We start from the raw sequence: 27500 nt of genomic DNA on the forward strand, positions 1-27500 counted from the left end.
CCATTCTTTAGTACTACCGCTTAGCACCTGTCCCATCATGCACTGGGGGCGTGTGGGCGTAATGCCAGTGTCACACCAGAGCTGTTCTCATCTCCTGTCAGGTCACGGCCGGATAAAAGTGCAAAGGATAAACATTTGTGTTCCCAGGCGCCCGCTGGTGAAGCTCTGTGATTGAAAGCAGACGGCCCTCTGGGACAGGCAGACCTGGCCTGGGAGGACTCGTCTGTTTGAGTTTGGGGGAGTGGTGTGAGGGGGAGCGTCTCCTCTGAAATCTGCTGGTGTTGAGGAGTCAGCTTTATTCGTAACATTGGCAACACCCCAGACATCAATTTTAAGAATCAAGAATTACAGATATTTATGTGCTAATGGTTGGTCTTTGAAATGGTATTTCAAGATTAAAGATTGAAGTCTAAGATTGAATGCTAAGACGCTGCTGTTTACAGAAATGTAAATGAAGGAGCCTGATTACACACTGAGAGGATTTATGAGGAAGTCTAAATAAAGCCTGTGTGTTTTCACCGGGAGATCCTGAGCTCTGTGAGTGTGTATATGTGTGTGTGTGTGTGTGTGTGTGTGTGTACGTGTGAGGATTTACTGGGGCTGACTGGCAGAGTGGTGATGGGGGACCTGGGTTTGGGCCTGTTTGGACACGTGGCTGCTGGTTTATTATTGGTCAGTTATTGAAGCAGCGAGACCTCCTGTCGCTGTCTGTGTCACACCCCACGCCGCCCCCGTGAATGTCTCTGTCTCACCCTGTGCGTGTCTGTGCACCTGGGAGCCGATGGGGCACCACACTGCCTCGGGCGTAGACGGACATTGGGTCGTGAGGCTCACTGGTCAATGGTAAACGGTTGGCATTTATATAGCGCCTTTATCCAAAGCGCTGTACAACTGATGCTTCTCATTCACCCATTCATACACACACTCACACACCGACGGCGATTGGCTGCCATGCAAGGCCCCGACCAGCTCGTCAGGAGCATTTGGGGGGTTAGGTGTCTTGCTCAGGGACACTTCGACACAGCCCCGGCGGGGGATCGAACCGGCAACCCCTCCGACCGCCGGACGACTGCTCTTACTGCAGGCCGTGTGTTGTGTTGCAGGGTTGCCGTGGGATGGGCTGTAGGGGGGCTGGGCTGGGTTGCAGCGCTACGGGGCGAGGGTGTGTGCCGTGTGTAATTTGATTTCTTGTTGTTTTTGTGATGGAGGGTGTGCCCCCCTGTCCCCTGCCTGCCTGCAGAAGGGCTTCCTTTCACTGCCTCCACACATGGCCCCCATCTGCATATGAATGGGCCCCTTCTGCCCTGGGGGACGATCTGCGACGGGCCCCTCATTGTCCCCCGGGGGTCGCGCGGCTCTTACTGGAGCGGGCCTGGGAACACGCGCGGTGTGGGAGCGCTGGAGGGGCGGGGCGGGGGCGGGGGCGGGGCGGGGGCCACAGGCCCGGGGTTGACGGCTGTCCTGGGAGTTTTAGGAATGAAGGAGGCCGCTGGAGTGACCTAGTTTTTTTTGTTTTTGTTTTTATTCTTTCCCCTCGCTGTTGCTGTTCTTGTTGTGTGTGTGTGTGTGTGTGTGTGTGCACGTGCATGTCTGCGTTTCTGTGTGTGTGTGTGTGTGTGTGTGTGTGTGTGTGTGTGTGCATGCCTGCGTTTCTGTGTGGGTGTGTGTGTGAGTGTGTCTGTGAGTGTTTGTGTGTGTGTGCACGTGCCTACGTTTCTGTGTGGGTGTGTGTGGGTGGGTGTGTGTGTGTGTGCATGTCTGTGTTTCTGTGTGTGTGCGCTTGTGTGTGCATGCCTGCGTTTCTGTGTGTGTGTGTGTGTGTGTGTGTGTGTGTGTGTGTGCGTGTGTGCGTGCATGTCTGCGTTTCTGTGTGTGTGTGTGTGTGTGCGCGTGTGTGTGTGCATGTCTGCGTTTCTGTGTGTGTGCTTGTGTGTGTGTGTGCGCATGTCTGCGTTTCTGTGTGTGTGTGTGTGTGTGTGTGTGTGTGTGTGTGTGTGTGTGTGTGTGTGTGTGTGCGTGTGTCTGTGTGTGTGTGCGTGTGTCTGTGTGGGTGTGAGTGTGTGTGTGTGCGTGTGTGTGTGCATGTCTGCGTTTCTGTGTGTGTGCGCGTGTGTGTGCATGTCTGCGTTTCTGTGTGTGTGCGTGTGTGTGTGTGTGCATGTCTGCGTTTCTGTGTGTGTGTGTGTGTGTGTGTGTGCGCGTGTGTGTGTGTCTGTGTGGGTGTGAGTGTGTGTGCGTGTGTGTGTGCATGCCTGCGTTTCTGTGCGTGTGTGTGTGCATGCCTGCGTTTCTGTGTGTGCGCGCGTGTGTGTGCGCATGCCTGCGTTTCTGTGTGTGTTTAAATTGAGCGTTTTCCCTGTTTGTTGCTGTGAGCTGCTCCTGGTGTGAGGCATTGTGGGTACTGAGATGAGTCACCTGGTGGTGCAGTCACGTGGCACGCTCACTGCTCTGAAATCCGTCTGCTGTCACCAGCGCGAGCGCCAGGGTGCAACAGAGCCCACTGTGGACACGGCCTCCTCTGAGTTTAGGTGCGGTGTTATCCACTACGGCAAAGCACTGTCTACGATAACACCTTTTCTCCTGGCTGAGCGCATAGTGCACCACTGCAGCCACAGCATAGCAACTAATACTATCGTGTGTGTGTGTGTGTGTGTGTGCGCGTGCGTGTGTGTGTGTGTGTGCGTGTGTGCGTGCATGTCTGCGTTTCTGTGTGTGTGTGTGTGTGTGTGTGCGTGCGCGCATCAATGCAGTGATTTTCGCAGCATTACATTACATTACATTTTTGGCATTTGGCAGACTCTCTCATCCAGAGGGATGTACAGTTGATTAGACTAAGCAGGCGACAATCCTCCCCTGGAGCAATGCAGGGTTAAGGGGCCTTGCTCAAGGGCCCAACGGCTGTGCGGATCTTATTGTGGCTACACTGGGATTAGAACCACCGACCTTGTGGGTCCCAGTCATTTACCTTAACCACTACGCTACGTGTGGATAGCTATGTTACTGTGTTCAAAAGTCATCATATCAGATCTCAAGATTGGATCACGTTAGAGCAGGGGTCACCAACCTTTTTGAAACCGAGAGCTACTTCATGGGTACATGGGGAGTCATACTAAGGGCTACCAGTTTGTTTTGTCACGCGCACAATACTGACCTTTGAACTAGAGTAGAGTAGACTAGAGTTCACCTAAACTTATCTAAACTTCATGTATAATAAGCATATTTTTAAGATATTGTCATTTTTAAAGCTATATAAATGCAAGTGTGATAAAAAAAAAACAGAATAAAATTAAATTTTAGATGCAGCTGACTAGTGAGTTGTGCTATTTTTAGAACAGGCCTGCGGGCGACTCATGTGGTCCTTGGGGTGACCTGGTGCCCACGGGCACCGTGTTGGTGACCCCTGCGTTAGAGGCACCCAGAACTAGAACAATTCTGGGCAATACCGCTTTTAGTGCATTTTTCACATTTTATGTGGAATAAATGTCAGGATGTTTTGAGGTTAGATTGCCTTACCCCGGTCGAGTCCTGGTCGAATTGGTGATGGATATCATCCTGAAAGAGGCCGAATGTACCTGCCTTTAGTGATAAATTAGGACAATCAGATCACTGTTCCCTGTCTTATGTCCTTTTTATGTTTTGATTTATTTATTTGTTGTATTATTTCATCCCTTTATTCTGCGTGGTGTATGTGAATTCCTAGGAAACTACGTTTTTATAAAGCTGGTGACTGTAAATGTTTTATTCTAAACAGGGCTCCCCCGAAAAGTCATGTACCTTAACCGCTACGCTACAGGGGTAACATTTGACACTGATAAAGAAGAGTTGTAACAAATTGAGACGGTTTGAAAAGAGACCAAAGATGGACGCTGCTGTGACTATTCTACAGAGGGATGTGGCCTCACGTTGGAGTACAAAGTACTATGGCTCCAATAATGTAAATAAATGAGTGATCTGCGTTCTTAAAATGGGTGCGCATATGGGATTCTTAAAATGGGTGCGCTGACGTGGCATTGAAAGTTTGTGAATGTTTTTGCGTTCCGACAGCCGCCGGTCCCAAAGGCTGGCTATCTCCGATCTTCTACTGTATTTAGGTTGCCATGGAAACAGATAATCCTATTCAATGGCAGAGCAGCTCAACCGCACACCCCCCACATCCGGACCTACTCCAGCTCAGGCTCTCAATCCTCCCTACCAGGCTCCCCCACGCACCCCACCCCCCCCCTCCCCAGTGGAGTCTGCGTCTGGCTGATCCAGCGTAGTTTACTGCGCTCATTTTTTCACCCAGTTTGCAGATGTTTACTCCCAAAAGGACCTCGTCTGACGGAGACCTTTTGGTCCTCGAGCAAATGAAGGGCCAGATCACTCGTGTTCCAGAACCCCACTGCTTTCAGTTACCGCTAGTGATTGTGACATCAGCGTTAGAATGTTCAGTGACGAATGTTCTGACTGAGTGTTTGTGACCTCACAACATTAACCTTTAGCCCCTTCCCTTTGAGTCTCGGGGACCCAGTTAAATCTGTGCCACCTCCCTTTAAGCTGTGCCGCCCTGTTAAAATGCGGGTGGCCCTCCCCTTTAAAGCCGGTCCCGTCCCTTTAAGGGCCCCCGTGCCCAGATCTGTTTAAACCCCACGGTGTGTCTCTGCCCTTTACTCAAAAGCGTCCCTGTCCCCAGCCGAGGCTGAAGGTTGAATTTAGCTGAGCGTCACCCTGGGGGGGTAGGGGAGGCACAGAGGGGGGGTGGGGGAGGCACAGAGGGGCGGGGTGCGAGGCAGAGCCAGCCAGGGACATGCTGGGTATTAGAAAATGGCTCCTCTTTCATGCCCGCGCCCCTCCCCCCCCCCCCCTCCTCCCGGTTACATCAGCCCTGCCTGCGCGTGAACCTCCCTCTGAACGGAGGGGATGTCCCACAATGCCGTGCGGCGTGGCGGTCTGTGCTCAGAATGCCGAGTGGAGCCGGTGAACGGGCTCCCGCCCCGTCACGTGGCGCTGTGGGGGACACCTCCTCCTGTCCTCCGCTCCTCCTCTCATCCCTCTCTCCGGTGAGCGCGGTGTCGCCGGGCTCAGAGGCTGCTGCACTCGGCCGCGTTCAGTCCAGCGAGACACGACCACGAAGCATCCATTATTTAAACAACACACGCTCCGTGGCTCCCTCCCCCTCTCTCTCTCTCTCTCTCTCTCTGCCTCTCTCCCTCTCTTCCTCTCTCTCCCTCTGCCTCTCCTTCCCTCTCCTTCACTCTCCCCCCCTCTCTGCCTCTCCCTCTCTCTCCCCTCTCTCTATCTCTGCCTCTCCTTCCCTCTGTCCTTCCCTCTCTCTCCTCTCTCTCTCTCTCTTCCTCTCTCTCCCTCTGCCTCTCCTTCCCTCTCTCCTCTCTCTCTTCCTCTCTCTCCCTCTCCTTCCCTCTCTCTCCTCTCTCTCTCCCCCTCTCCCTCTCTCTCCCTCTTTCCCTCTTTCCTCTCTCTCTCCCCCTCTCCCTTCCTCTCCCTCTTTCCCTCTTTCCCTCTCTCCCTCTCTCTCCCACACTGTCCACTCTAATACCCTCCTGTAGTTAGTGAGGTCGCCGCCTCTTCCTCCAGAGGGGTCTGAGCTGCAGCGGACGCTGCCCCATGCGGGCCCCCTCCACGGGGGGCCCTGGGGGGGGCGTGCTGTCGCCCCATTACTGCCCAGAACCTGGAAGCTCTCGTTCCTCCCCGTGCGCTGATGATACCAGCAGTGTGGCAGCGGTCCAGTCCACTGCTCGCTGGCTGAGAAAGGCCGTTTTCCTCCATTTTTCATTTAAAATTCCCGGAAGGCACCCGTCCGGGCCACTGACTTTGCCTCGTGTGGGGCGAATGGATTCCCCCACCGAGGAGCGGGTGGGCTGTGGGACCCGCGGTGCCGCGGTGCATGCTGGGAGTCGGGAGCGGACTCCATTCGGGCTCCGTGCTCGCAGTCGCGCGCGCTCTGTGCGTTACGGGCCCCGCCGCCGCCGCGACGCTAATCCATTATTTACCTCCGCTGTCCGGCCGGCCCGCGGCACGCCTGGATTTATGTGCCGCGGCCGGGAGGGGCTGCGTGCTGCACTCTCACAAACCTCATTCACTCCGTGGCGGAAACGGCCACATAAAAAATGTCTGTGTTGACCTTGGGAGAATAGGCTTGTTCTCCAATAGGCCGGTCTTCTCATTGGCTGCGCGGTGGTGTTGCAGAGATCCGATCCGATTGGCTGAGATCTGGCCGGCCCTTTTCACTGCAGAACGCCGTGTCCCCCCGCCCTCATGTTTCACTGACGGCGGCCTGTGGCGTAGCGGTTAAGGTGCATGACTGGGACCCGCTAGGTCAGGGGTTCGATCCCCGGTGTAGCCACAATACGATCTGCACAGCCGTTGGGCCCTTGAGCAAGGCCCTTAACCCCGCATTGCTCCAGGGGAGGATTGTCTCCTGCTTAGTCTAATCAACTGTACGTCTCTGGATAAGAGCGTCTGCCAAATGGCAATCATGTAATGTAATGAGAAGGAAGTGACGGAGGAGTGGTTGAGCGTTGCGTGCGTTCTCTCGTTCTCTCGTTCTCTCGTTCTCTCGTTCTCTCGTTCTCTCGTTCTCTCGTTCTCTGTCCTGCTCCGTTGTTGTGTCTGAGGGTTTTGCGCGCCTCTGGTTTCTTCACTCGCGGTTGTGTTTACGCCCCAGCTCCGACCCCGCTCCGTAAACAACCACGAGTGAAGAAACCGGAGGTGGCCGAGAGAGCCCTTCAGGGATTGGCTGAGGCCCGGAGCCGGCGTGTTGTCAGAATGCCTCCTCCTCCTCCTCCTCGTCCTCCCCCTCCTCTTCCTCCTGTTGATCTGGCACTCCTGGCTCTCTGCTCGGATCACAGGCGCTTTGATGTGGCAGTTTACGCGCGTGTGCTCTGGCGGGATCTGACGCGTCTCCTTCTCTACTTAAGGAGCTCCGCTCCTCCTCCGCCGCGTCGCAAAGCATGCTGGGAAGCGTGACGCGGTGGCGAGCGGGACCGGGCCGATGCGCCGTCTCGGGGGCCCGTCACCGTTTTTATTTGCCCTGTTTCTGCCAATTATGTGGATGGAAAAGGGTTTAAACTCCCAGTAAATGTCATACCTGTTTTTCCTTTCTTCTTCTCGACCTCTTAACTTAGCTCTGGTGCAGAGGAAACCACTGTGAATACCAGCTACCGCTTCGTGACACTCACTCCGTGAAATAACTGGAAATCGGCTGTAAGATTAGGCCTGATTGAATTGGCGTGGTGCATGCTGGGACAGTGTCACTTCCCTTTTGGGAGTCTGGGAAATGTAGTTTGAATGCCGCTTTGTGCTTTTAGCAGGGGTGGGGGGGGGAGGGATTTTTAATTGGTTGGTAATGATCTGGACTGCGTAGCTTAATGGATAGCATACAAGTGCGAGCCTCCTTCGTATGTGTGGGCTCCTGCTGAAGGAGCAGACTGTGTGTTAGCGGCATCTGTAGCATTCGTGCTGTAGTAGCGTTAGCGCGGTAGCGTTAGCGCTGTAGCGGGAGTGCTGTAGCATTAGCACGGTAGCATTGGCGCTGTAGCGGGAGTGCTGTAGCATTAGCACGGTAGCATTGGCGCTGTAGCGGGAGTGCTGTAGCATTAGCACGGTAGCATTGGTGCTGTAGCGGGAGTGCTGTAGCATTAGCACGGTAGCATTGGCGCTGTAGCGGGAGTGCTGTAGCATTAGCACTGTAACATTAGCGCCGTAGCAGGAGTGTTGCAGTGCTGGTCTTCTGTGCATCGCTGTAGTGACGTGCCCTCAGAACTATGGGGCTCTGCTCCCTGCCCCTGGCCTTGATAGGACACACAAAGCTGTGTGGGAAAACCTGGTCTGTACCTGAAATGTGCTTTTATCCGTCGCTGAATAACCATGTCCGCCTTTCTCTGGGCTGTATTGTGAATATCAAGAGAGTACAGAGAGAGTGTGAGTGTGTGTCCTCCCTCTGACCTGTGAAGAGCCGTACGGCTGGGTCTGGTCCAAATCGTCTCATAGGCGCCAGGGGCCGCTTCCTGGAGGGGTGACTGTGTGAGTGTGTGTGTGTGTGTGTGTGTGTGTGTGCATCTCACCAGGGTGCTGGAAAGTCAAAGTCCTCCTGGAAAGGGACTTTACTGCAATATATAACATGGACAAAAATATATAATGAATATTCACACAGTCTATTGATTTTTTTGACAAGGTTAATGTGCATTAATAACATTTCTGTAAATGTGGAGTTAGCCAGGGGAGATATTGTTCACCTGAGGACCTTGGGCTCCAAGGCTTTGGATTGCTGGAGGACGTCCACTCACAGAACGGGGAGAAGATGTAAACTCCACGGCTGAGAGAGGGAGAGGGAGAGGGAGAGGGAGACCACCGAATGCAGAGCAGCTGGGTTGCTATGGTGACTGAATTACACGGTGTGATATGTGCGGGCGCTTCCTGTGCGAATCCGCGCTCCGTCTACGGCCGGCTGAAATTGGTATTGTCACTCAGTGGCTGGTCAGGGTTTTAAAATTCAGCTCGGGGACGGGACTGCGGTTTCAGCCCCCCGCCCAGCGCTGCCCAGCGCTTCCCCCCCCCCCCCCCCCCCCCTCTGACCGTCCAGCGCTGGTGCAAACAGGACCGAGCCAGTTCCTGACTCCTTCCCGGGGTCTGTGTCGTGTCTGGCGTTAGCCTGGCGTTAGCCTGGCGTTAGCGCGCGCGCGCGGGTTAAACGGCCTCTATAAAGACACACTGAGGGCGCTAACCCCGCTGTGTCTGCGCTGCAGCGTGTATACGCCTAGCGGGACTCCTCACCCAGGCCCGTTTACACAGCCCCGGGTCCTGTCCCTCCGTTACGCCGAGTGTGTGCGCAGGTAGCGGGGTGGGTACGTGACGTTACGTGTTGTTCGGCTGACGCTTTTATCCAAAGCGGCTTTTACAGTTGATTAGACTAAGCAGGAGACGATCCTCCCCTGGAGCAACGCAGGGTTAAGGGCCTTGCTCAAGGGCCCGACGGCTGTGAGGATCTTATTGTGGCTAAGATCGAATGTTACGTGTCATGTGCGTTACTGTAATGGCCCTGCACGGACCAGCTCTGAACGACATGAGCCCTCGCATGGGTGTGATGCAGCCCTGCCTGAGATCCGGACCTGGGCGAAACGCGTCATTGTGTCAAATGCTTTTCTACACTCGTCTGGTGTGTTGGAACTCATGAAAGAGTCAAAAACCCCGCCTTCTGGTCCTCTTAGTTCTTAGCTCTTAGCTGAATTGCACCCGGCAAAGATTAGTCGAGCGCAGAAAAGTATTTGAATCCAAAATGAGGATTTGCACAGTCACTGGAGGAAGGTCCACACACGCTGTCGACCTTTCGGAAAGAGACCAGCTTTAAAAGTGTTTGTGTGCACGGTCCGTCGGTCACGTACCGATGATGGCGAGCTCCTGAGAGAGAGAGAGAGAAAGAGAAAGAGAAAGAGAGAGAGAGAGAGAGAGAGATGCCCTCTGGGCCCGTAACGGTTTTTATTTGCACCGTTTCTGCCAATTATGTGGATGGAAGAGTTGGAAATTGTTGGGAAACTCAAACATACTGTGGAACTGGGGGGTCAGTCGGATGGGTTGGGGGGGGGGGGGGTAAGAGGGATGAGGGCTAGAGGAAATTAGGGCGGATGTGGATTATCAGGGGAAAGCATCTCTCTTCCAAATAAGGACACAAGCACAGCTCGGGGATGGGACTGCGGTTCCAACACTCTGAAGTCTGTGCTCTGTGCTCTGTGGTCTGCGGTTTTTTGACTAACGTCAGCATTAGTTTTGAGTTAAGAAGGTTAAGAAGGCCACATCTGCCCAGCGCTGCCCCCCCTCTGCCCGTCCAGCGTTGGGCAGATGTGGCCGTCTCTGCGCAGGACCGAGCCGTGTCTGGCGTCGCACAGCCCCCCCCCACAGCACAGCTCCCAGCTCCCACAGCCAGTTACACAGACGCTGTCACAAGTGTATGAGTAGCAGCATTGTAGATCAGCAGTAGAGAGCAGCAGCAGTGTAGATCAGCAGTAGAGAGCAGCAGCAGTGTAGATCAGCAGTAGAGAGCAGCAGCATTGTAGATCAGCAGTAGAGAGCAGCAGCAGTGCAGATCAGCAGTGTAGATCAGCAGCAGAGAGCAGCAGCAGTGTAGATCAGCCGTAGAGATCAGCAGCAGTGTAGATCAGCAGTAGAGATTAGCAGCAGTGTAGATCAGCAGTAGAGCAGCAGCAGTAGAGATCAGAAGTAGAGAGCAGCAGCAGTGTAGATCGGCAGTAGAGAGCAGCAGCAGAGAGCAGCAGCAGTGTAGATCGGCAGTAGAGAGCAGCAGCAGTGTAGATCAGCAGTAGAGAGCAGCAGCAGTGTAGATCAGCAGTAGAGAGCAGCAGCAGTGTAGATCAGCAGCAGAGATCAGCAGCAGTGTAGATCAGCAGTAGAGAGCAGCAGCAGTGTAGATCAGCAGCAGAGGGCAGCAGCAGCATTGTAGATCAGCAGTAGAGAGCAGCAGCAGTGTAGATCAGCAGTAGAGCGCAGCAGCAGTGTAGATCAGCAGTAGAGAGCAGCAGCAGTGTAGATCGGCAGTAGAGAGCAGCAGCAGTGTAGATCAGCAGTAGAGAGCAGCAGCAGTGTAGATCAGCAGTAGAGAGCAGCAGCAGTGTAGATCAGCAGTAGAGATCAGCAGCAGTGTAGATCAGCAGCAGAGAGCAGCAACAGTGTAGATCAGCAGTAGAGAGCAGCAGCAGTGTAGATCAGCAGTAGAGAGCAGCAGCAGTGTAGATCAGCAGTAGAGAGCAGCAGCAGTAGAGATCAGCAGTAGAGAGCAGCAGCAGTGTAGATCAGCAGTAGAGAGCAGCAGCAGCAGCAGTGTGGATCAGCATCGGAGGGCAGCAGCAGCAGTGTAGATCAGCAGTAGAGAGCAGCAGCAGTGTAGATCAGCAGTAGAGAGCAGCAGCAACAGTGTGGATCAGCAGCAGAGGGCAGCAGCAGCAGTGTAGATCAGCAGTAGAGAGCAGCAGCAGTGTAGATCAGCAGTAGAGAGCAGCAGCAGTGTAGATCAGCAGTAGAGAGCAGCAGCAGTGTAGATCAGCAATAGAGAGCAGCAGCAGCAGTGTGGATCAGCATCAGAGGGCAGCAGCAGCAGTGTAGATCAGCAGTAGAGAGCAGCAGCAGTGTAGATCAGCAGTAGAGAGCAGCAGCAGCAGTGTGGATCGGCAGCAGAGGGCAGCAGCAGCAGTGTAGATCAGCAGTAGAGAGCAGCAGCAGTGTAGATCAGCAGTAGAGAGCAGCAGCAGCAGTGTGGATCGGCAGCAGAGGGCAGCAGCAGCAGTGTAGATCAGCAGTAGAGAGCAGCAGCAGTGTAGATCAGCAGTAGAGAGCAGCAGCAGCAGCAGTGTGGATCAGCATCAGAGGGCAGCAGCAGCAGTGTAGATCAGCAGTAGAGAGCAGCAGCAGAGGGCAGCAGCAGCGGTGTAGATCAGCAGTAGAAAGCAGCAGCAGTGTAGATCAGCAGTAGAGAGCAGCAGCAGTGTGGATCAGCAGTAGAGAGCAGCAGCAGTGTGGATCAGCAGCAGAGAGCAGCAGCAGCAGTGTGGATCAGCAGCAGAGAGCAGCAGCAGTGTGGATCAGCAGCAGAGAGCAGCAGCAGTGTAGATCAGCAGCAGAGGGCAGCAGCAGTGTAGATCAGCAGTAGAGAGCAGCAGCAGTGTGGATCAGCAGTAGAGAGCAGCAGCAGTGTGGATCAGCAGCAGAGAGCAGCAGCAGCAGTGTGGATCAGCAGCAGAGGGCAGCAGCAGTGTGGATCAGCAGCAGAGAGCAGCAGTGTGGATCAGCAGCAGAGAGCAGCAGCAGTGTAGATCAGCAGCAGAGGGCAGCAGCAGTGTAGATCAGCAGTAGAGAGCAGCAGCAGTGTGGATCAGCAGCAGAGAGCAGCAGCAGTGTGGATCAGCAGCAGAGAGCAGCAGCAGCAGTGTGGATCAGCAGCAGAGGGCAGCAGCAGTGTGGATCAGCAGCAGAGAGCAGCAGCAGCAGTGTGGATCAGCAGCAGAGGGCTATGCAGGCCTGTGCAGCTGTGATTAGAGCAGCCGTCACACTCTCAGCACCTCCAGCTCTGCTCTCTCACACGCCGCCCTGAATGACAATCAGCCTGGCCTGTGATCTCAGAGTGCTCTCTCTCTCTCTCTCTCCACGTCCTTCTCCCCCTTTCTCTCTCTATCTCTTTACCCTCTCCGTCTCTCTCTCCCTCCAGCTGGAGTCACAGAGCGCCCGTGGATGTTTTGTCGTTGTCCGATGTCGACTCTGTTGTCGTTATCAAGAAAGTATAAATGCACTTCAGTCGCCCAAAGTACAAACCAAACGCGACAAGCCCCGTCCTGTGCACGTCAACGCTCTGTCACTGGACTGGAAAGTGTGTGTGTGTGTGTGTGTGTGTGTGTGTGAGGAGGGCCTGCTCTTAATCAAGGCCTTTCTCCTGGACCGGCCGCTTGTTTGCATCTCTCCCCCCCTCCCCCCAGCAAAAAGCGGGCCTAATGAAAGGAATTTGTGCGGGTCACAGAGGGCGGTGGTTGCCTGGATACGGACTCCAGTGCCGTATTTGCACACAGGTATACAGGCTGGGATATGAGCTGTAAACAGGCTGGGGTTAGAGATGCAGGGCTGGTAGTTTGGGATTGGGAGCTGCGTCTGTGGGAGTTTGGGACGATTCAAACCACACTACTGGGAACCCGAGTCATGGGGCACTGGGCCAGGGTTTTATGAGATTGCGCTACGTTTGGCCAGGGTGTTTCCTGTTTTTCCCTTTTACTGTTTTCTGTGTTTTAGTGTGACCTGTTTCACCCTTTGAAGAGTAGGCTTTTTTAAAAAATGTTTTTCAACACTCTTAAGTCTGTGTTCTGTGCTCTGTGGTCTGTTGTGTTTTGACTGTGACATCAGCATTAGTGTTGAGTTAAGAACGTTGTAACGGGTACACATCTGGGCACATCTGCAGATATTCCTGGTCTTTTTTTTGCCTTCCTGTTTCCCTGCTGGTATCCTTGGTTACAAGGTCAGCGGGAGAAGCTGGTGGAAGTCTCGGTGAGCTGGTGTCCACGTGCAGCAGGGTTCTGGTGTGTCTCCCCGGGCCTGGCTTCAGAGCGGTTCTGAGAGGGCGTCCTCAAAACTAGCTGTGTGTCTGCATCTGTGTGTGTGTCTGTCTGCGTGTCTGTGTGTGTGTCTGTGTGTGCGTCTGTGTGCATGCGCGTGTGTGTGTCTGTGTGTGCGTCTGTGTGCGTGTGTGTGTCTGTGTGTGCGTGTGTGTGTGTCTGTGTGTGTGCGTGTGTGTGTCTGTGTGTGTCTGTGTGTGTGTCTGTGTGCGTGCGCGTGTGTGTGTCTGTGTGTGCGTCTGTGTGCGTGCGCGTGTGTGTGTCTGTGCGTGCGTGTGTGTGTGTCTGTGTGTGTGCGTGTGTGTGTCTGCTGTCCCACAGCACGCTCACACAGCGATTAGGCCGTCACATGGTGCGCGGCGGGGTGCTATTAAAAGCCCGGCGCTCGCTGTGGAGAACCCGAACCCCCGCCGGCCGAGCCACGGGTTCTGAACGCGCGGCCGCTCCGTCTCCCGGAGGCCCGAGCCTCAGCCCCGCCCCCTCGGTATTCCCCTCGATTCCCTGGTCGGCACGGAGACGCAGACAAGGGACTCTGCGCGTGTTTTTCCTGGGCTTGGGATGTCAGTTAGCCCCGAGCTGCCGAGCGGACCGACGGTAAAACAGGCCCCGAAAAATAACACACGGCCCCCCGTGAACAACGGTAACCTTTTCACATAAATATGCACCACGGACGCTGGCTGGGATATGACCTCTGTGATGGTTCTAGGAATTGGTGCCATTATCCGGCTGACCCAGTATTCCTGCTTTGGGAAACGGGCCCTCGGTCTTGGTACCTGTGTGTTCCTGTGCAATGCGTGACGTTGTGATTGGGGCTTCTGGATGGGTCCTCTCTGGGGTAGGGGGGGGGGCAGAGGACAGAGGGACACTGGGTTGTTTGGGAGTCGTGGGCAAGTGAGCGTCAGCCCTTCAGCCTGTGGCAGGCCCCAGCGCTGGAGTGGAGGTTCATGCATTCTTAACACGGCGTCATGTTCGGTTCTCGTCAGCGTGGGATTGAGAACGGCACTGCGGGGGGTTCGCGCTGGGGGTCACTTCGGGCCGTGGATTGTCTGCGGTCTAGCGCAGAGCGTGGAAAGGTGCAGGCCGTTTAACCCCTGGAAGAGCGGGTTCTATGGAATTGTGTTCTGTAAGTCTGTGTTCTCGAACATTGCCGGTAGTGATTGTTGTGACCTCGGCGTGAGAACGTTCCGCTGAGAGTCGTACCAGCTGCTTCCCTCCCGAGAGGCTCCTGGCAAGACCCGAGATCTCAGCGCCACCGTCACTCTCTGTTCTGTTCCCCTTCCACAGCTCAGCTGGTTCAGTCTAAAACAACTCCGACAAACTTAACACAGACTCATCTATCGACTCATCTATCAAGTGGATCCTGGTGGGTTTTTTTTTTTTTCTCCCCCCGAAAACAATTAAAACCAAGGGCTATTGAACTTGGCCTTGGCCCACTGGATAACTATCTCATTTTTTGGTCTTTCTCCCTGCTGGATTTTTGTATGCGTGTGGTAGCCTACGCTCACCGGCTCTCATCTTCATGCCTTTAAAAAAAAAAAAAATGTATAAACTTTATTTCGTACAATTAAAATAAAAAACAAAACCAAAAATAAAGAAGAAAATAACAATGATAATAAGTCCGAAATGGAATAGGAAGAAGCAAGGCTTATCCAGTCCTATCCCAATCTTAACACTTAATAATTACAATTGTAGAAAAAAACAAAAAAACAAACCAGTTTTTAGGTTTGTAAATTCATCAATTTCAGTCCTGTGGTATAATCAAACAAAAACGTTTACCATTAGCAAGTGGCACATTCTCCAATATATTTTTTGTACATCTTTTTAAATTCCATTACATTTATACTCCGTTTAATTTTTTCCTCGAGACCATTCCACAACACACCACAAATCGAAATACACATACTTTTATTATTAGTCTGAGCATAATGCCGTTTCATATTTAATTCACCTCTTGTATCCCCCCTCTCTCTCTGTGAACAGTCTTTGTATGTTACCAGGAAGCTGTTTATTTTTTGCTTTATACATTATTTGTGCGGTCTTGAATTCTACCAGATCTCTGAACTTTAAGGCATGCACTTTTAAAAACAGTATATTGGTGTGATCACGATATCCTACATTGTTAACTATCTGTATGGCTCTTTTTTGTAGTATGCATATTGATGGTGTATTGGTTTTTTAGGTGTTGCCCCATACTTCTACACAGTAATTCAGATATGGCAAAACAAGTGAACAATACAAAGTATACAATGCTCTCTCATTCACAATGTGTCTTGCTTTTCCCAACACTCCAATGCTCCGTGCCACTTTTGCTTTCACATATTTGATATGGGGTTTCCAGCAGATTTTGTGGTCTAGAATCACACCCAGAAATGTATTTTCATACACTCGTTCTATATTTATATTATTGATCATCACTTTTACTTGTGTGTTTATTTTACGGTGTCCAAACAACATTAGTTTGGTTTTGTTCAGATTTTATGATTAATGATATTGGTGTCATCCGCAAATAATACAAATTTTAAGATTCTTGACACCTTACATATGTAATTTATGTATAATATAAATAATTTGGGACCCAATACTGACCCCTGTGGCACTCCACAAATAATTTCTAAACATGTTGATTTCTTGTCGCCGATCTGTACAAATTGATGTCTATTACCTATGTAGCTTTTCATCCAGCTGAGTACAACCCCTCTGATACCATACTTTTCCAGTTTATTGATTAATAAGTGATGATCTATTGTATCAAATGCTTTTTTTAAATCTATAAATACTCCTACTGCATACTTCTTGTTATCTATAGAACTGGTAATTTTTTCAGTTAACTCAATTAATGCCATCGATGTGGTTCTGTTTGATCTGAATCCATACTGACAATCAGCTAACAACTTATGCTTCTCAATGAAATTATCCAACCTGCTAGCAAAGAGTTTTTCCAATATTTTAGAGAACTGAGAGAGTAAAGACACCGGCCTGTAATTAGTGAATTGATTTCTGTCTCCATCTTTGTATAGTGGAGTAACTTTAGCAGTTTTCATTTTACCTGGAAACACACCTGTTTTGAAAGACAAATTACAAATATAAGTGAAGGGTTTTGCAATGGCTTCAATTATTTTCTTGATTACAGCCATATCAATGTTATTCCAGTCTGTAGACCTTTTATTCTTACATTTGCTAACAGTGTCAATAATCTCCTTTTCAGTAACAGCTTTCAAAAACATTGAGCTTGGATTGCTATCTAAGAAATCCTCAACCTATCCCCCTCCCTCTTCTGGCTGTGGATTTTTGATTTCTTCTGCCAGTTTCGGTCCCACACTTACAAAAACGTTGTTGAACCCAGTAGCCACATCATTCCGATTGCTTACAGTCTTATCATTATCCATAAAATATTGAGGGTAACTTATATTTGTTGATTTATTCCTAATAATATGGAATGTATTAAATAATATTATTAGGAATGAATCAACAAATATAAGTTACCCTCAATATTTTATGGATTATGATGTGTTTCCAGGTAAAATGAAAACTGCTCAAGCTACTCCACTATACAAAGATGGAGACAGAAATCAATTCACTAATTACAGTCCGGTGTCTTTACTCTCTCAGTTCTCTAAAATATTGGAAAAACTCTTTGCTAGCAGGTTGGATAATTTCATTGAGAAGCATAAGTTGTTAGCTGATTGTCAGTATGGATTCAGATCGAGCAGAACCACATCGATGGCATTAATTGAGTTAACTGAAGAAATTACCAGTTCTATAGATAACAAGAAGTATGCAGTAGGAGTATTTATAGATTTTAAAAAAGCATTTGATACAATAGATCATCACTTATTAATCAATAAACTGGAAAGGTATGGTATCAGAGGGGTTGTATTTGTTGGTAACACAAGGTTTTACCAAATAATTAAAGTGACCGTTTTATCAGGAAGCAGCAAATCCGATGTTTGTGTCTTGAGTCAGGAAAGTATTTATTGCAGGAAGCCAGCATGAAGGATTCACACAAAAGTATCCCTCGAACCATTGGAGTTCGGGGACTTTATACAAGTACATTTCCATGTATTCAAATTTGGGTGCTAAATACAGTGTGACCTCTGATTGGTCATTCGTTATACAGGGTTGCCCTATAGGCTGCAATTTCTACCGCTGTGTTTTATTGGTTGTCTGTAAAACAATGGAAGCTTCCTGCGGACATTAACATGCATATGTGAAGTTTTTGTAATACACAAATCTGTCTGTCTCCCAACATACTCAACTGGATGAAAAGCTACATAGGTAATAGACATCAATTTGTACAGATCGGCGACAAGAAATCAACATGTTTAGAAATTATTTGTGGATTGCCACAGGGGTCAGTATTGGGTCCCAAATTATTTATATTATACATAAATGACATATGTAAGGTGTCAAAAATCTTAAAATTTGTATTTGCGGATGACACCAATATCATCCATCCATCCATCCATTATCTGAACCTGCTTATCCTGATCAGGGTCGCAGGGGGGCTGGAGCCTATCTCAGCATACATTGGGCGAAAGGCAGGAATACACCCAGGACAGGTCGCCAGTCTATCGCAGGGCACACACACCATTCACTCACACACTCATACCTAAGGGCAATTTAGACTCTCCAATCAGCCTAACGTGCATGTCTTTGGACTGTGGGAGGAAACCGGAGTACCCGGAGGAAACCCACGCAGACACGGGGAGAACATGCAAACTCCGCAGAGAGAGGCCCCGGCCAACGGGGATTCAAACCCGGGACCTCCTTGCTGTGAGGCGGCAGTGCTACCCACTGCACCATCCGTGCCGCCCACACCAATATCATTAATCATTAAATCTGAACAAAACCAAACTTATGTTGTTTGGACACCGTAAAATAAACACACAAGTAAAAGTGATGATCAATAATATAAATATAGAACGAGTGTATGAAAATAAATTTCTGGGTGTGATTCTAGACCACAAAATCTGCTGGAAACCCCATATCAAATATGTGAAAGCAAAAGTGGCACGGAGCATTGGAGTGTTGGGAAAAGCAAGACACTTTGTGAATGAGAGAGCATTGTATACTTTGTATTGTTCACTTGTTTTGCCATATCTGAATTACTGTGTAGAAGTATGGGGCAACACCTACAAAACCAATACACAATCAATATGCATACTACAAAAAAGAGCCATACGGATAGTTAACAATGTAGGATATCGTGATCACACCAATATACTGTTTTTAAAAGTGCATGCCTTAAAGTTCAGAGATCTGGTAGAATTCAAGACCGCACAAATAATGTATAAAGCAAAAAATAAACAGCTTCCTGGTAACATGCAAAGACTGTTCACAGAGAGAGGGGGGATACAAGAGGTGAATTAAATAGGAAACGGCATTATGCTCGGACTAATATTAAAAGTATGTGTATTTCGATTTGTGGTGTGGTGTTGTGGAATGGTCTCGAGGAAAAAATTAAACGGAGTATAAATGTAATGGAATTTAAAAAGATGTACAAAAAATATATTTTTACAAGGTACAGAAGCGAAGAAGGCGAATGTGCCACTTGCTGATGGTAAACGTTTTTGTTTGATTATACCACAGGACTGAAATTGATGAATTTACAAACCTAAAAACTGGTTTGTTTTTTTTGTTTTTTTCTACAATTGTAATTATTAAGTGTTAAGATTGGGATAGGACTGGATAAGCTTTGCTTCTTCCTATTCCATTTCGGACTTATTATCATTGTTATTTTGTTCTTTATTTTTGGTTTAGTTTTTAATTTTAATTGTACGAAATACAGTTTATAAAAAAAAATTTTTAAAAGGGCATGAAGATGAGAGCCGGAGAGCGTAGGCTACCACACGCATACAAAACTCCAGCAGGGAGAAAGACCAAAAAATGAGAGTTATCCAGTGGGCCAAGGCCAAGTTCAATAGCCCTTGGTTTTAATTGTTTTCGGGAAAAAAAAAACGCCAGGATCCACTTGATAGATGAGTCGATAAAATAAACACAAGTAAAAGTGATGATCAATAATATAAATATAGAACAAGTGTATGAAAATACATTTCTGGGTGTGATTCTAGACCACAAAATCTGCTGGAAACCCCATATCAAATATGTGAAAGCAAAAGTGGCACGGAGCATTGGAGTGTTGGGAAAAGCAAGACACATTGTGAATGAGAGAGCATTGTATACTTTGTATTGTTCACTTGTTTTGCCATATCTGAATTACTGTGTAGAAGTATGGGGCAACACCTACAAAACCAATACACCATCAATATGCATACTACAAAAAAGAGCCATACGGATAGTTAACAATGTAGGATATCGTGATCACACCAATATACTGTTCATAAGTTCAGAAATCTGCCAGATTTCCAGACCCCACAAATAATTGTTTTCGGGGAAAAAAAAAGAAAAGAAAAAAAAAAGGACTAAAAGACTAAAAATAGAACACGAAAAAGTCCAGTGCCAGTGTTTGTTCTGCGAACTCTGAACCAGTGCAAGGGGAAAAGAACAGTGACGTGGCGCTGAGATCTCGGGGTCTTGTCAGGATCCCTGCTCTCTGTACGGGGGTCTGTCTCTCAGCTGAGACTGCCCCTGAAGGCCGTTGCTCAAGACCTCGCTTAATGTTGCCCAGCGTATCCGCCGTCTGAACAGCCGCGCGTGTGGTGTTTAACGGGAGCTTGCCTGCCACTTTCCTGCACCTTCCCGTTGGATGCGGATCTCCGTGTGTTGCTGGGCGGCGTTTCACGCCGCGGAGGGAAGTGACCGCGTGCGTGTGCTGACGGACGGCGCTCTGGGACAGCTGGAGAGACCGCTCCTCTCTGAGGCTGATCAGAAACGCGACGATGCTTTCGCCCCTGACTGCGCGTCGTGTTCAGCCCCCGGGCCCTCTGTCCCTCCGGCCCTCCTCACACTGACTGCTCAGGCTGCCGTGCATTATAGATGAGGAAGTATTAAGGAACTCTTTTTACGTATGATTTATTTATGTTCCTGCCAGGCTCCCCTCACACGCATTTTCCTTTTTTCCCCTCCTCTTTGAGTGTGGGGGAGGGGAGGGGGGGGTCACCTGGCCAATCGCCAATCCTGTCACTGTGCCACCCCCCCCCCCCCACCCCCCCTTGCCTCCATTCTGCAATCTCTTCGCTCTCCTGCAGTCCTAGGACACTGCCTCCTGCTCAGCTCAGAGGAGGGGCAGCAGGTCCCTCTCTCTCCTCCTTGGGCACGCACACACACACTCACACATCCCCCCCAGGGGATGTCGCTCCCAGTGTGTGGGATGTCGCTCCCAGTGTGTGGGATGTGGCTTCCAGCGTGTGGGATGTCCAATGTGGGCTGTGGCTGCTGCCGATGCTTTAAAATGAGGGGAAGGTCTGCTCTGGACCAGCAGACGTACTGGGGAAGTGAACTGTGATATTGACCTCTCTCTCTCTCTCTCTCTCTCCAGACGGTGGATGACGATGCGATGGAAGCGTGAATGAGGTTTGGCGTGGCGAGAGCTGAATGATGCCCAGAAGTGGGGCTCCTAAGCCACCCCAGCTGGAGGACTTCTCACTCAACCCCGACATGGTGGAGAAGCAGGCGGGGAAGAAGGTAGGAGCCTCAGCCCCCTCCCCCACCCCACTAACTCCTGGGACAGCACTGCTCTTTACCGCCTGTTCCGTTTCTGGAATGCACCTGCTGTGACGCAGTATGGACTTAGTAAGTTTTGGGTGGGTAAAGTTGCCGCTGAGGTGCGTAAAGTTGACGGTGTGGTGGGTAAAGTTGACGCTGAGGTGCGTAAAGTTGACGGTGTGGTGGGTAAAGTTGACGCTGAGGTGGGTAAAGTTTTTTTTTATTTTTTTTTTATTTTATTTTTTTTATTTAAGATATTTTTTAGGCCTTTTTTCAGCTTTATCGGACAGTATAGTGTAGAGAGACGGGAAGAATGGGGGCGAGAGAGAGGGGAAGACATGCGACAAATGTCAGACGGTCGGATTCATTATTACATTACTTTACATTATTGGCATTTGGCAGACGCTCTTATCCAGAGCGACGTACAACAAAGTGCATACCCATGACCAGGGATAAGTTTGCTGAAAGACCCTAGAGGGAAGTACAATTTCAACTGCTACCTGTACAACAAAGATAAGGACGAGGGCCCTTTTTTTTTTTTTTTTTTTTGAGAACAAACAAACAAACAAACAGAGCAAAAGTGACCAAAGTTAACTATCCAAACACTGCTTACCTAGCCAACTAAAAAAATACCGATACACAAAGCAAGTCACAGAGACAACAGTTCAGGTTCACAGGGAGGTAGGTAGGGAGGGACAGGGAGAGGTGCTGTGGAGAGGTGCGGATTCGAACCGCCGACGTCGCGGCTCGCAATGAGCGTGCGGTCAGCGCTCTGCAGGCTGCGCCACCGAGACGCCCCGCGAGGTGGGAAAAGTTGATGGTGGTGGAAAATAGCTGCCTGAGCCGGGTTTGAGTCATCAGGAATGCATAACGCGTAACACTGGATTGCAGGACTCACTCGTTCTGTTTGAAGTTGTGCGGTCTGCTTGTGTGTGCTCTGTCCTGCGCGGTGGTAATATTCTCCTGCACTGCTCATTGTCGTTTCTTGACGCTCAACTGCCTCGTAGGTCGCCTTAAAAAGAGGCCTGTGTCTCTTTGTAATTGTAGAAGCATTTGGTATCTTATTTATATATTATTTGCCTTCCAAGGCTGTATTTTGTGTCTTTGGGGCTGACTGTGTCAGTTTGCAGTTGTAGTTGTCTCTGTACACGTATGCAGTTGTAGTTGTCTCTGTACACGTATGCAGTTGTAGTTGTCTCTGTACACATATATGCAGTTGTAGTTGTCTCTGTACAGACCTGACTCTATAGATATGCAGCTGTAGTTGTGTCTGTACAGATGGGGCAGTGTTTAGTCACTGCTCAGTGCCATTTGTTCTAACCTTTTCTGTCTGTGCAGTGGAGGGGTGTGATGTGTCACACAAAATGGTGATGCAACAATAGCTTTTGCTGGTTTATTTCACGCGCTCATACATGGCAGTTGGTGGCAGTTCGAACTGTCAAAAGTGGGACTGTAGCCAGGTCAGTATTTTTGCTGGGTACTCGGTATGTCCAGCCTTATAAGTCCAAAGTCCCTGGTTACTTTTTCATAGTTTCGATGGATTTTGACAATAGACATGTCAGACTTCAATCACGTTAACGCTCTCGAGCGTGCGTCAAAGTTTAGGTAGCAAATAACAGTGCTGTATCCTTCTGACGTCATTTACATAGCTACAGAACTGTCCGATCACGCCGAATCACTGATAGAAACAAGATGAATTAATGACGATTCAGAAAATGTATAACTTTTAAAGATTTAAATAAATCCTATAGTGGGAATTTTGCCATTTATGGACGGTACGACGGTACGAATTCCGGTGCCGTCGAACTTAATCGAATGCTTTTATTTATATCGTTCGAATGACCAAGTGCCGTTAAAAAGCAAATTGTATGGCTTTGTGCTATTCGCGTATGCTAGCTACATCATGCTAACATCGTGCAGGGACCAGTAAAGGCTTAGAACACACTAGCACTTAGTTATTGTAAGTTTGATCACCTCTACTGTAAAGTAAAAAAGTGGACAAATTACGTTTTCTGTGAGAAATCTATTGGCGAGCTCACGTGCACACACAGCGGTCTACATTCTAAAGCTCCACTTTGCCCTCCCTACCACTGGTCCCTTTCTCTGTGTCACCTTTATTTATTAAGCTGTGCTTATCAAGTGATAACCCACCGCAGCTGCATCTTCTGAAATGAAATAATACCGCTCGTTGGGGGGGGGCAGTGTGTTTGCAGCGCCCTGTATGTCTGTCAGTCTTTATGTCCGTGTGTATGTCTGTCTGTCTGTCTGTCTGAGGGATGGGGTAGGGGTGGGGCTCTGAGCAGGCCCCTCAGCTGAAGCAGAGTCTATGTACAGCATTCTGAGTTCGATTGCATCAGACGTGGGGGCGGGGGGCGGGGGGCGGGGGGGGGGGGGGGGCGTTGCTAGGAGACCTGTAAACATGAAGGTGGCTTTGAAGCAGAGTGGTGGCTGGCTCACTGCTGTCATATAACACGTCTTCTATCTATCTCTCCCTCTCTCTCTCCCTTTCTCCCTCCCTCCCTCCTCCCAGAGTGTGTGTGTGTGTGTGTGAGTGTATGTGTGTGTGTCTGTGTGTGAGTGTATGTGTGTATGTATGTGTGTGAGTGTATGTATGTGTGTGTGTGTTCTACTCCTGCTCCTCCCCCTCTCTTGCTCGTGCGGAGAAACAGGAAGGAGCTGTGAACAGTGACATCATCGTCTCATCGTCTCATGACTAACCAGGAAGACCACAGCTGGCACTCTCCCCCTGCTTGCTCTCTCTCTCTCTGTCTCTCTATCTCCCCCTCTTACTGTCTGTTACTCCTCAAAATTCTGCACCTCAGCGAATTCCATCCCTTCAGTCCACATGAGAACACAGGCCTCAGCTCACACAGCTCTTTAATCAGTCTGTGTTGCTCCCGGTGTTTTAGTGCCGGGGCATCCCGTAAGGGCGGACCCCTCTGTCGCTGTCGCCCCAGTTTGGGCTCCTGGGCTCAGGTGGGTAACCGTAGCGTTGCCCGGTCGTGTCGTCATCTTCCTGGTTCTGATCGAGGCCTGTCAGAAGGCCTAATCTTTCGTCAAAGTGCAAAATCAGTTTGAGTTCCTGATCGTGTTTCCAGAGGGTTTCTGTGCTTCAGAGGCATTCTCCCCCCCACATAGGAGGAGAATAGGGCTTGGGTGTTTTTTGCTTCCAGGAACACGAGGAATGTGTTATCGGCTGTTGTGAATTCAGGTTTCTCCTGAGTATTCTCCTGAGTAGCTGTGCAGTTTACCCAGTGTCTGGGAATGTGATGGATTCCCGTCAGTCCAGTTTATTTTGGGACTCCCGGGGAGCTCTCTCTCACTGCGCTGTGCTGCTCTCTCTCACTGCGCTGTGCTGCTCTCTCTCACTGAGCTGTGCTGCTCTCTCTCACTGTGCTGTGCTGCTCTCTCTCACTGAGCTGTGCTGCTCTCTATCACTGCGCTGTGCTGCTCTCTCTCACTGAGCTGTGCTGCTCTCTCACTGCGCTGTGCTGCTCTCTCTCACTGAGTTGTGCTGCTCTCTCACTGCTGCTCTCTCTCACTGAGCTGTGCTGCTCTCTCACTGCGCTGTGCTGCTCTCTCACTGAGCTGTGCTGCTCTCTCACTGCTGCTCTCTCTCACTGCGCTGTGCTGCTCTCTCTCACTGCGCTGTGCTGCTCTCTCTCACTACGCTGTGCTGCTCTCTCACTGAGCTGTGCTGCTCTCTCTCACTGCGCTGTGCTGCTCTCTCACTGCGCTGTGCTGCTCTCTCACTGAGCTGTGCTGCTCTCTCACTGCTGCTCTCTCTCACTGAGCTGTGCTGCTCTCTCACTGCTGCTCTCTCTCACTGCGCTGTGCTGCTCTCTCTCACTGCGCTGTGCTGCTCTCTCTCACTGCGCTGTGCTGCTCTCTCACTGCGCTGTGAGCCGTTCCATTATATTTATTTCCCTTTTCATCCCCTTCATCCACCAGGATAAAGATAAAATCTCTTCCAACAAGACTCCCAAACTGGAGCGCGGGGATGGAGGGAAGGAGATGAAGGAGAAAGCTCCCAAGCGGAAGCTGCCCTTCACCGTCGGAGCCAATGGAGAGCAGAAGGACTCGGACTCTGGTAAGAACCCGCCCGGGACGCTGCAGTGCATGATGGGAATGCTGGAGCGGGCCCCGTCTCGCCGCTCCGCCGGGACTGGTGCGGGTCACCCCAGGACACTGTCCAATTAACCAGATTAGTCAGACATGACAGCCAAAAAAATTATAATCAGACCGCTTTCCCTTAAAAAGGGTCCCGGAGTGCCTGTGTGAATGTGAATGGGGCCTACAGTCGAGTCAAAGCTGCGCGGATTAAACTGTAGCCGCAGTGGGTTGTTGTTTTTTTGGGAGAGTTGTTTACGCCTCTGTGTGTGGACGGGATGCCGCCGTCGCAGTGGAACAGCGTAACTGTGTGCAGGTCTGGACCCATGGAAGAGTTGTTGTTGTTGTTTTCTCAAAACTCTTGAAATCAGTGTTCTGCTTTCAGCCGCCAGTCGTGATTGTGACATCAGCGTCGGAGTGTTCAGCTAAGAACACTCTTAATGTATTCTGTTGCCAGTAAAATGATGGTTAAGTATGTGATTTGAATGTTCTTAACCGAACACCCTATTGCTGACCTTGCGCCATAATGGGGGGGGGAGGCATGGCTTCCCTTCCCCGGTACAATGCAGCCTTTTGTTTATGGTGTCGCGAATCTGGGCGGGAACCACGGGCAGGCTGGGTGTGTGTGTCTGTCTGTCTGTGTGTGTGCGTCTCTGTTTCTCTGTAAGTGCATCATTCTGACCAGGTGTTTCCTCTAGACGCGGTAACGTTGATTTTTAATTTGCTCATTTGAACAGCAAGGGTTAGGGCTTGAGCCAGTTTGTTTGTCTGTCTGTTACCTGTTAATCACTTCTACTGGTTGCATACCTATAGAGTGATTGAACATTTGTCTTAAATAGCTTAAATAGCTGTGGAATTTATCAGTAGATTAGCTTTGATTTCATATTGCTTGTGAGCAATTGTAGGCCATTTAAATAGGCGTGTCAGCTAGCGTCTAGCTAGCGTCGCTCCGTCCCAGTTTGTTATGTTATGTTTCACCCCATCCCAGTCTGCTCTCTCCCTCGAAGACCCCCCCTGCGACGTGGGCCTCCACGGCGTCGGAACCCCTCGAACCTCAGCTACCCCCCGCTGACCCCTTGTGAGGACTTTGCTGTCACGGGGGGACTATGGAACTGGCAGTCTGCCACTCGGAAGGCTGACTTCATCCCTGCGTATGCCTCCCTCCAGTCCCTACAATTCCTTGCCCTCACGGAGACCTGGAGGGGGAGAGGAGGGGGAGCAGGGCATGTGACCCCCTGCTGTTCAGGCACTGCTCAGGACGGCTACATCGCGGGGTCCTGTGTTTGTATGCAGCGCAGAGGCCTGAGGGGAGGGGATCCCCGTAACCGTAGTGATGACGGCGATCCCGGCTGAATGTGTGTGAGGCCGAATAATTCACCGGTCGTCACGATGTGTTCCGTGCGCTGCCGCTATGTCAATGGGAAATGTTTTGTTTTGCGTGCGCATATGTACACACGGTGGAGTTATTGCTGTGTGTTTGCGTGCGTGTGTGTGTGTGCGTACGTGAACGCGCTCGTGTGTGTGCGTGTGCGGGTGTCTGCGCGCGCGCGTGTGCTGCAGCACGGGCCAGAGGGGCGTTGTCTGGCAGGAAGCAGGAAGCTGACCTGCAGCAGAGCCCAGGAGAGCAGCTCTCGTAAAAGGCTGAACAGCGCAGAGCTGTTCTTCTCAGCTGCTGATTGCAGAGTAGTGAGATCGCGGTTTGCAGTGAAGCGTGGGCCTGTATTTGGCAGGAAAGGGGACTGGGTGGGTCTGGGGACTAGGGGGCTGTATTTGGCAGGAGGGGGAGGTATGTTATTTTTTCTTGCCAGCTGGGAATCTGCTTTTATAATGGCAAGCTGCTCATTTACTGCATTTTTTTGCTGGTTGCTGTGGAATGCTGTGGTTTCTCCGATGGGAAGGATTGGCGCAGCCGGTGTCCAGTTGCTAATGAGCTTACGGGTCAGGTTTCTAATGATTTAGGGGGTGTCAGCTTTGGCTGTCTGATATTACACGGATCTGTCTCTGTTTGAAATCTGCAAAGCAGTAATAATTGTATTAATAGGAATGCTATCATTATTGTTATAATTGTATTTCTTGTTGTTGTTGCTATTATTTGTGGTTTTATCTTGATGCTGCCAACAGCATTTGCATGCGTTGAGTTGAGTGATGATTGCCCCAGTGCCGTTTGCTGGCTCTGTTGTCCTGTAACACGTCACCGTTATGCCACAAACCACTTAGCCTAAACTGTGCTGCAGCAATGCCAATACAGTGCTACGTGACTAGCAAGCATACACACGCACACGTACGCACACACGCACATACACACACATACACACAGGCACACACACAGGCACACACACAGGCACACACACAGGCACACACACAGGCACACACACGCACACACACGCACACACACGCACACACACACACAGGCACACATACGGGCACACATACTATGCGTTTGTATGAGATGTTCTCTGTATTATGTTAATGTTAATAATGGACACCCATCTGCTCCCAGTCTCTTTATCTCTCTCTCTCTCTCTCTCTCTCTCTCTGTATACGACTGCAGGTGTAAATAATGACATTCTATCGCTTCAGCATCATACATTTCAGATTCATGAGACGTGCACATTGTATTTACTGGGCAATGTTGTAGATGGATCCAGCTCTGTCAAGTTTAGTGCTGCCTTTTAAAGAACT

At 50.2% G+C, this 27500-nt stretch overlaps 1 protein-coding gene across 1 annotated transcript in view; it reads left to right on the forward strand.

Annotated features, from left to right (window-relative positions):
• Window positions 1-27500, forward strand: part of ankrd11 (ankyrin repeat domain 11) — a 109274-nt gene that overhangs the window by 60972 nt on the left and 20802 nt on the right. The window contains exons 3-4 of the mRNA XM_061245057.1: window positions 20542-20687; window positions 24660-24798. Coding sequence (XP_061101041.1) covers window positions 20598-20687; window positions 24660-24798 — 229 coding nt within the window. The 5' untranslated portion in view covers window positions 20542-20597. The remainder of the gene's footprint in view (window positions 1-20541; window positions 20688-24659; window positions 24799-27500) is intronic.

The sequence above is a fragment of the Conger conger genome, chromosome 6, assembly GCF_963514075.1.
Source record: "Conger conger chromosome 6, fConCon1.1, whole genome shotgun sequence".
Lineage (NCBI taxonomy): Eukaryota > Metazoa > Chordata > Actinopteri > Anguilliformes > Congridae > Conger > Conger conger.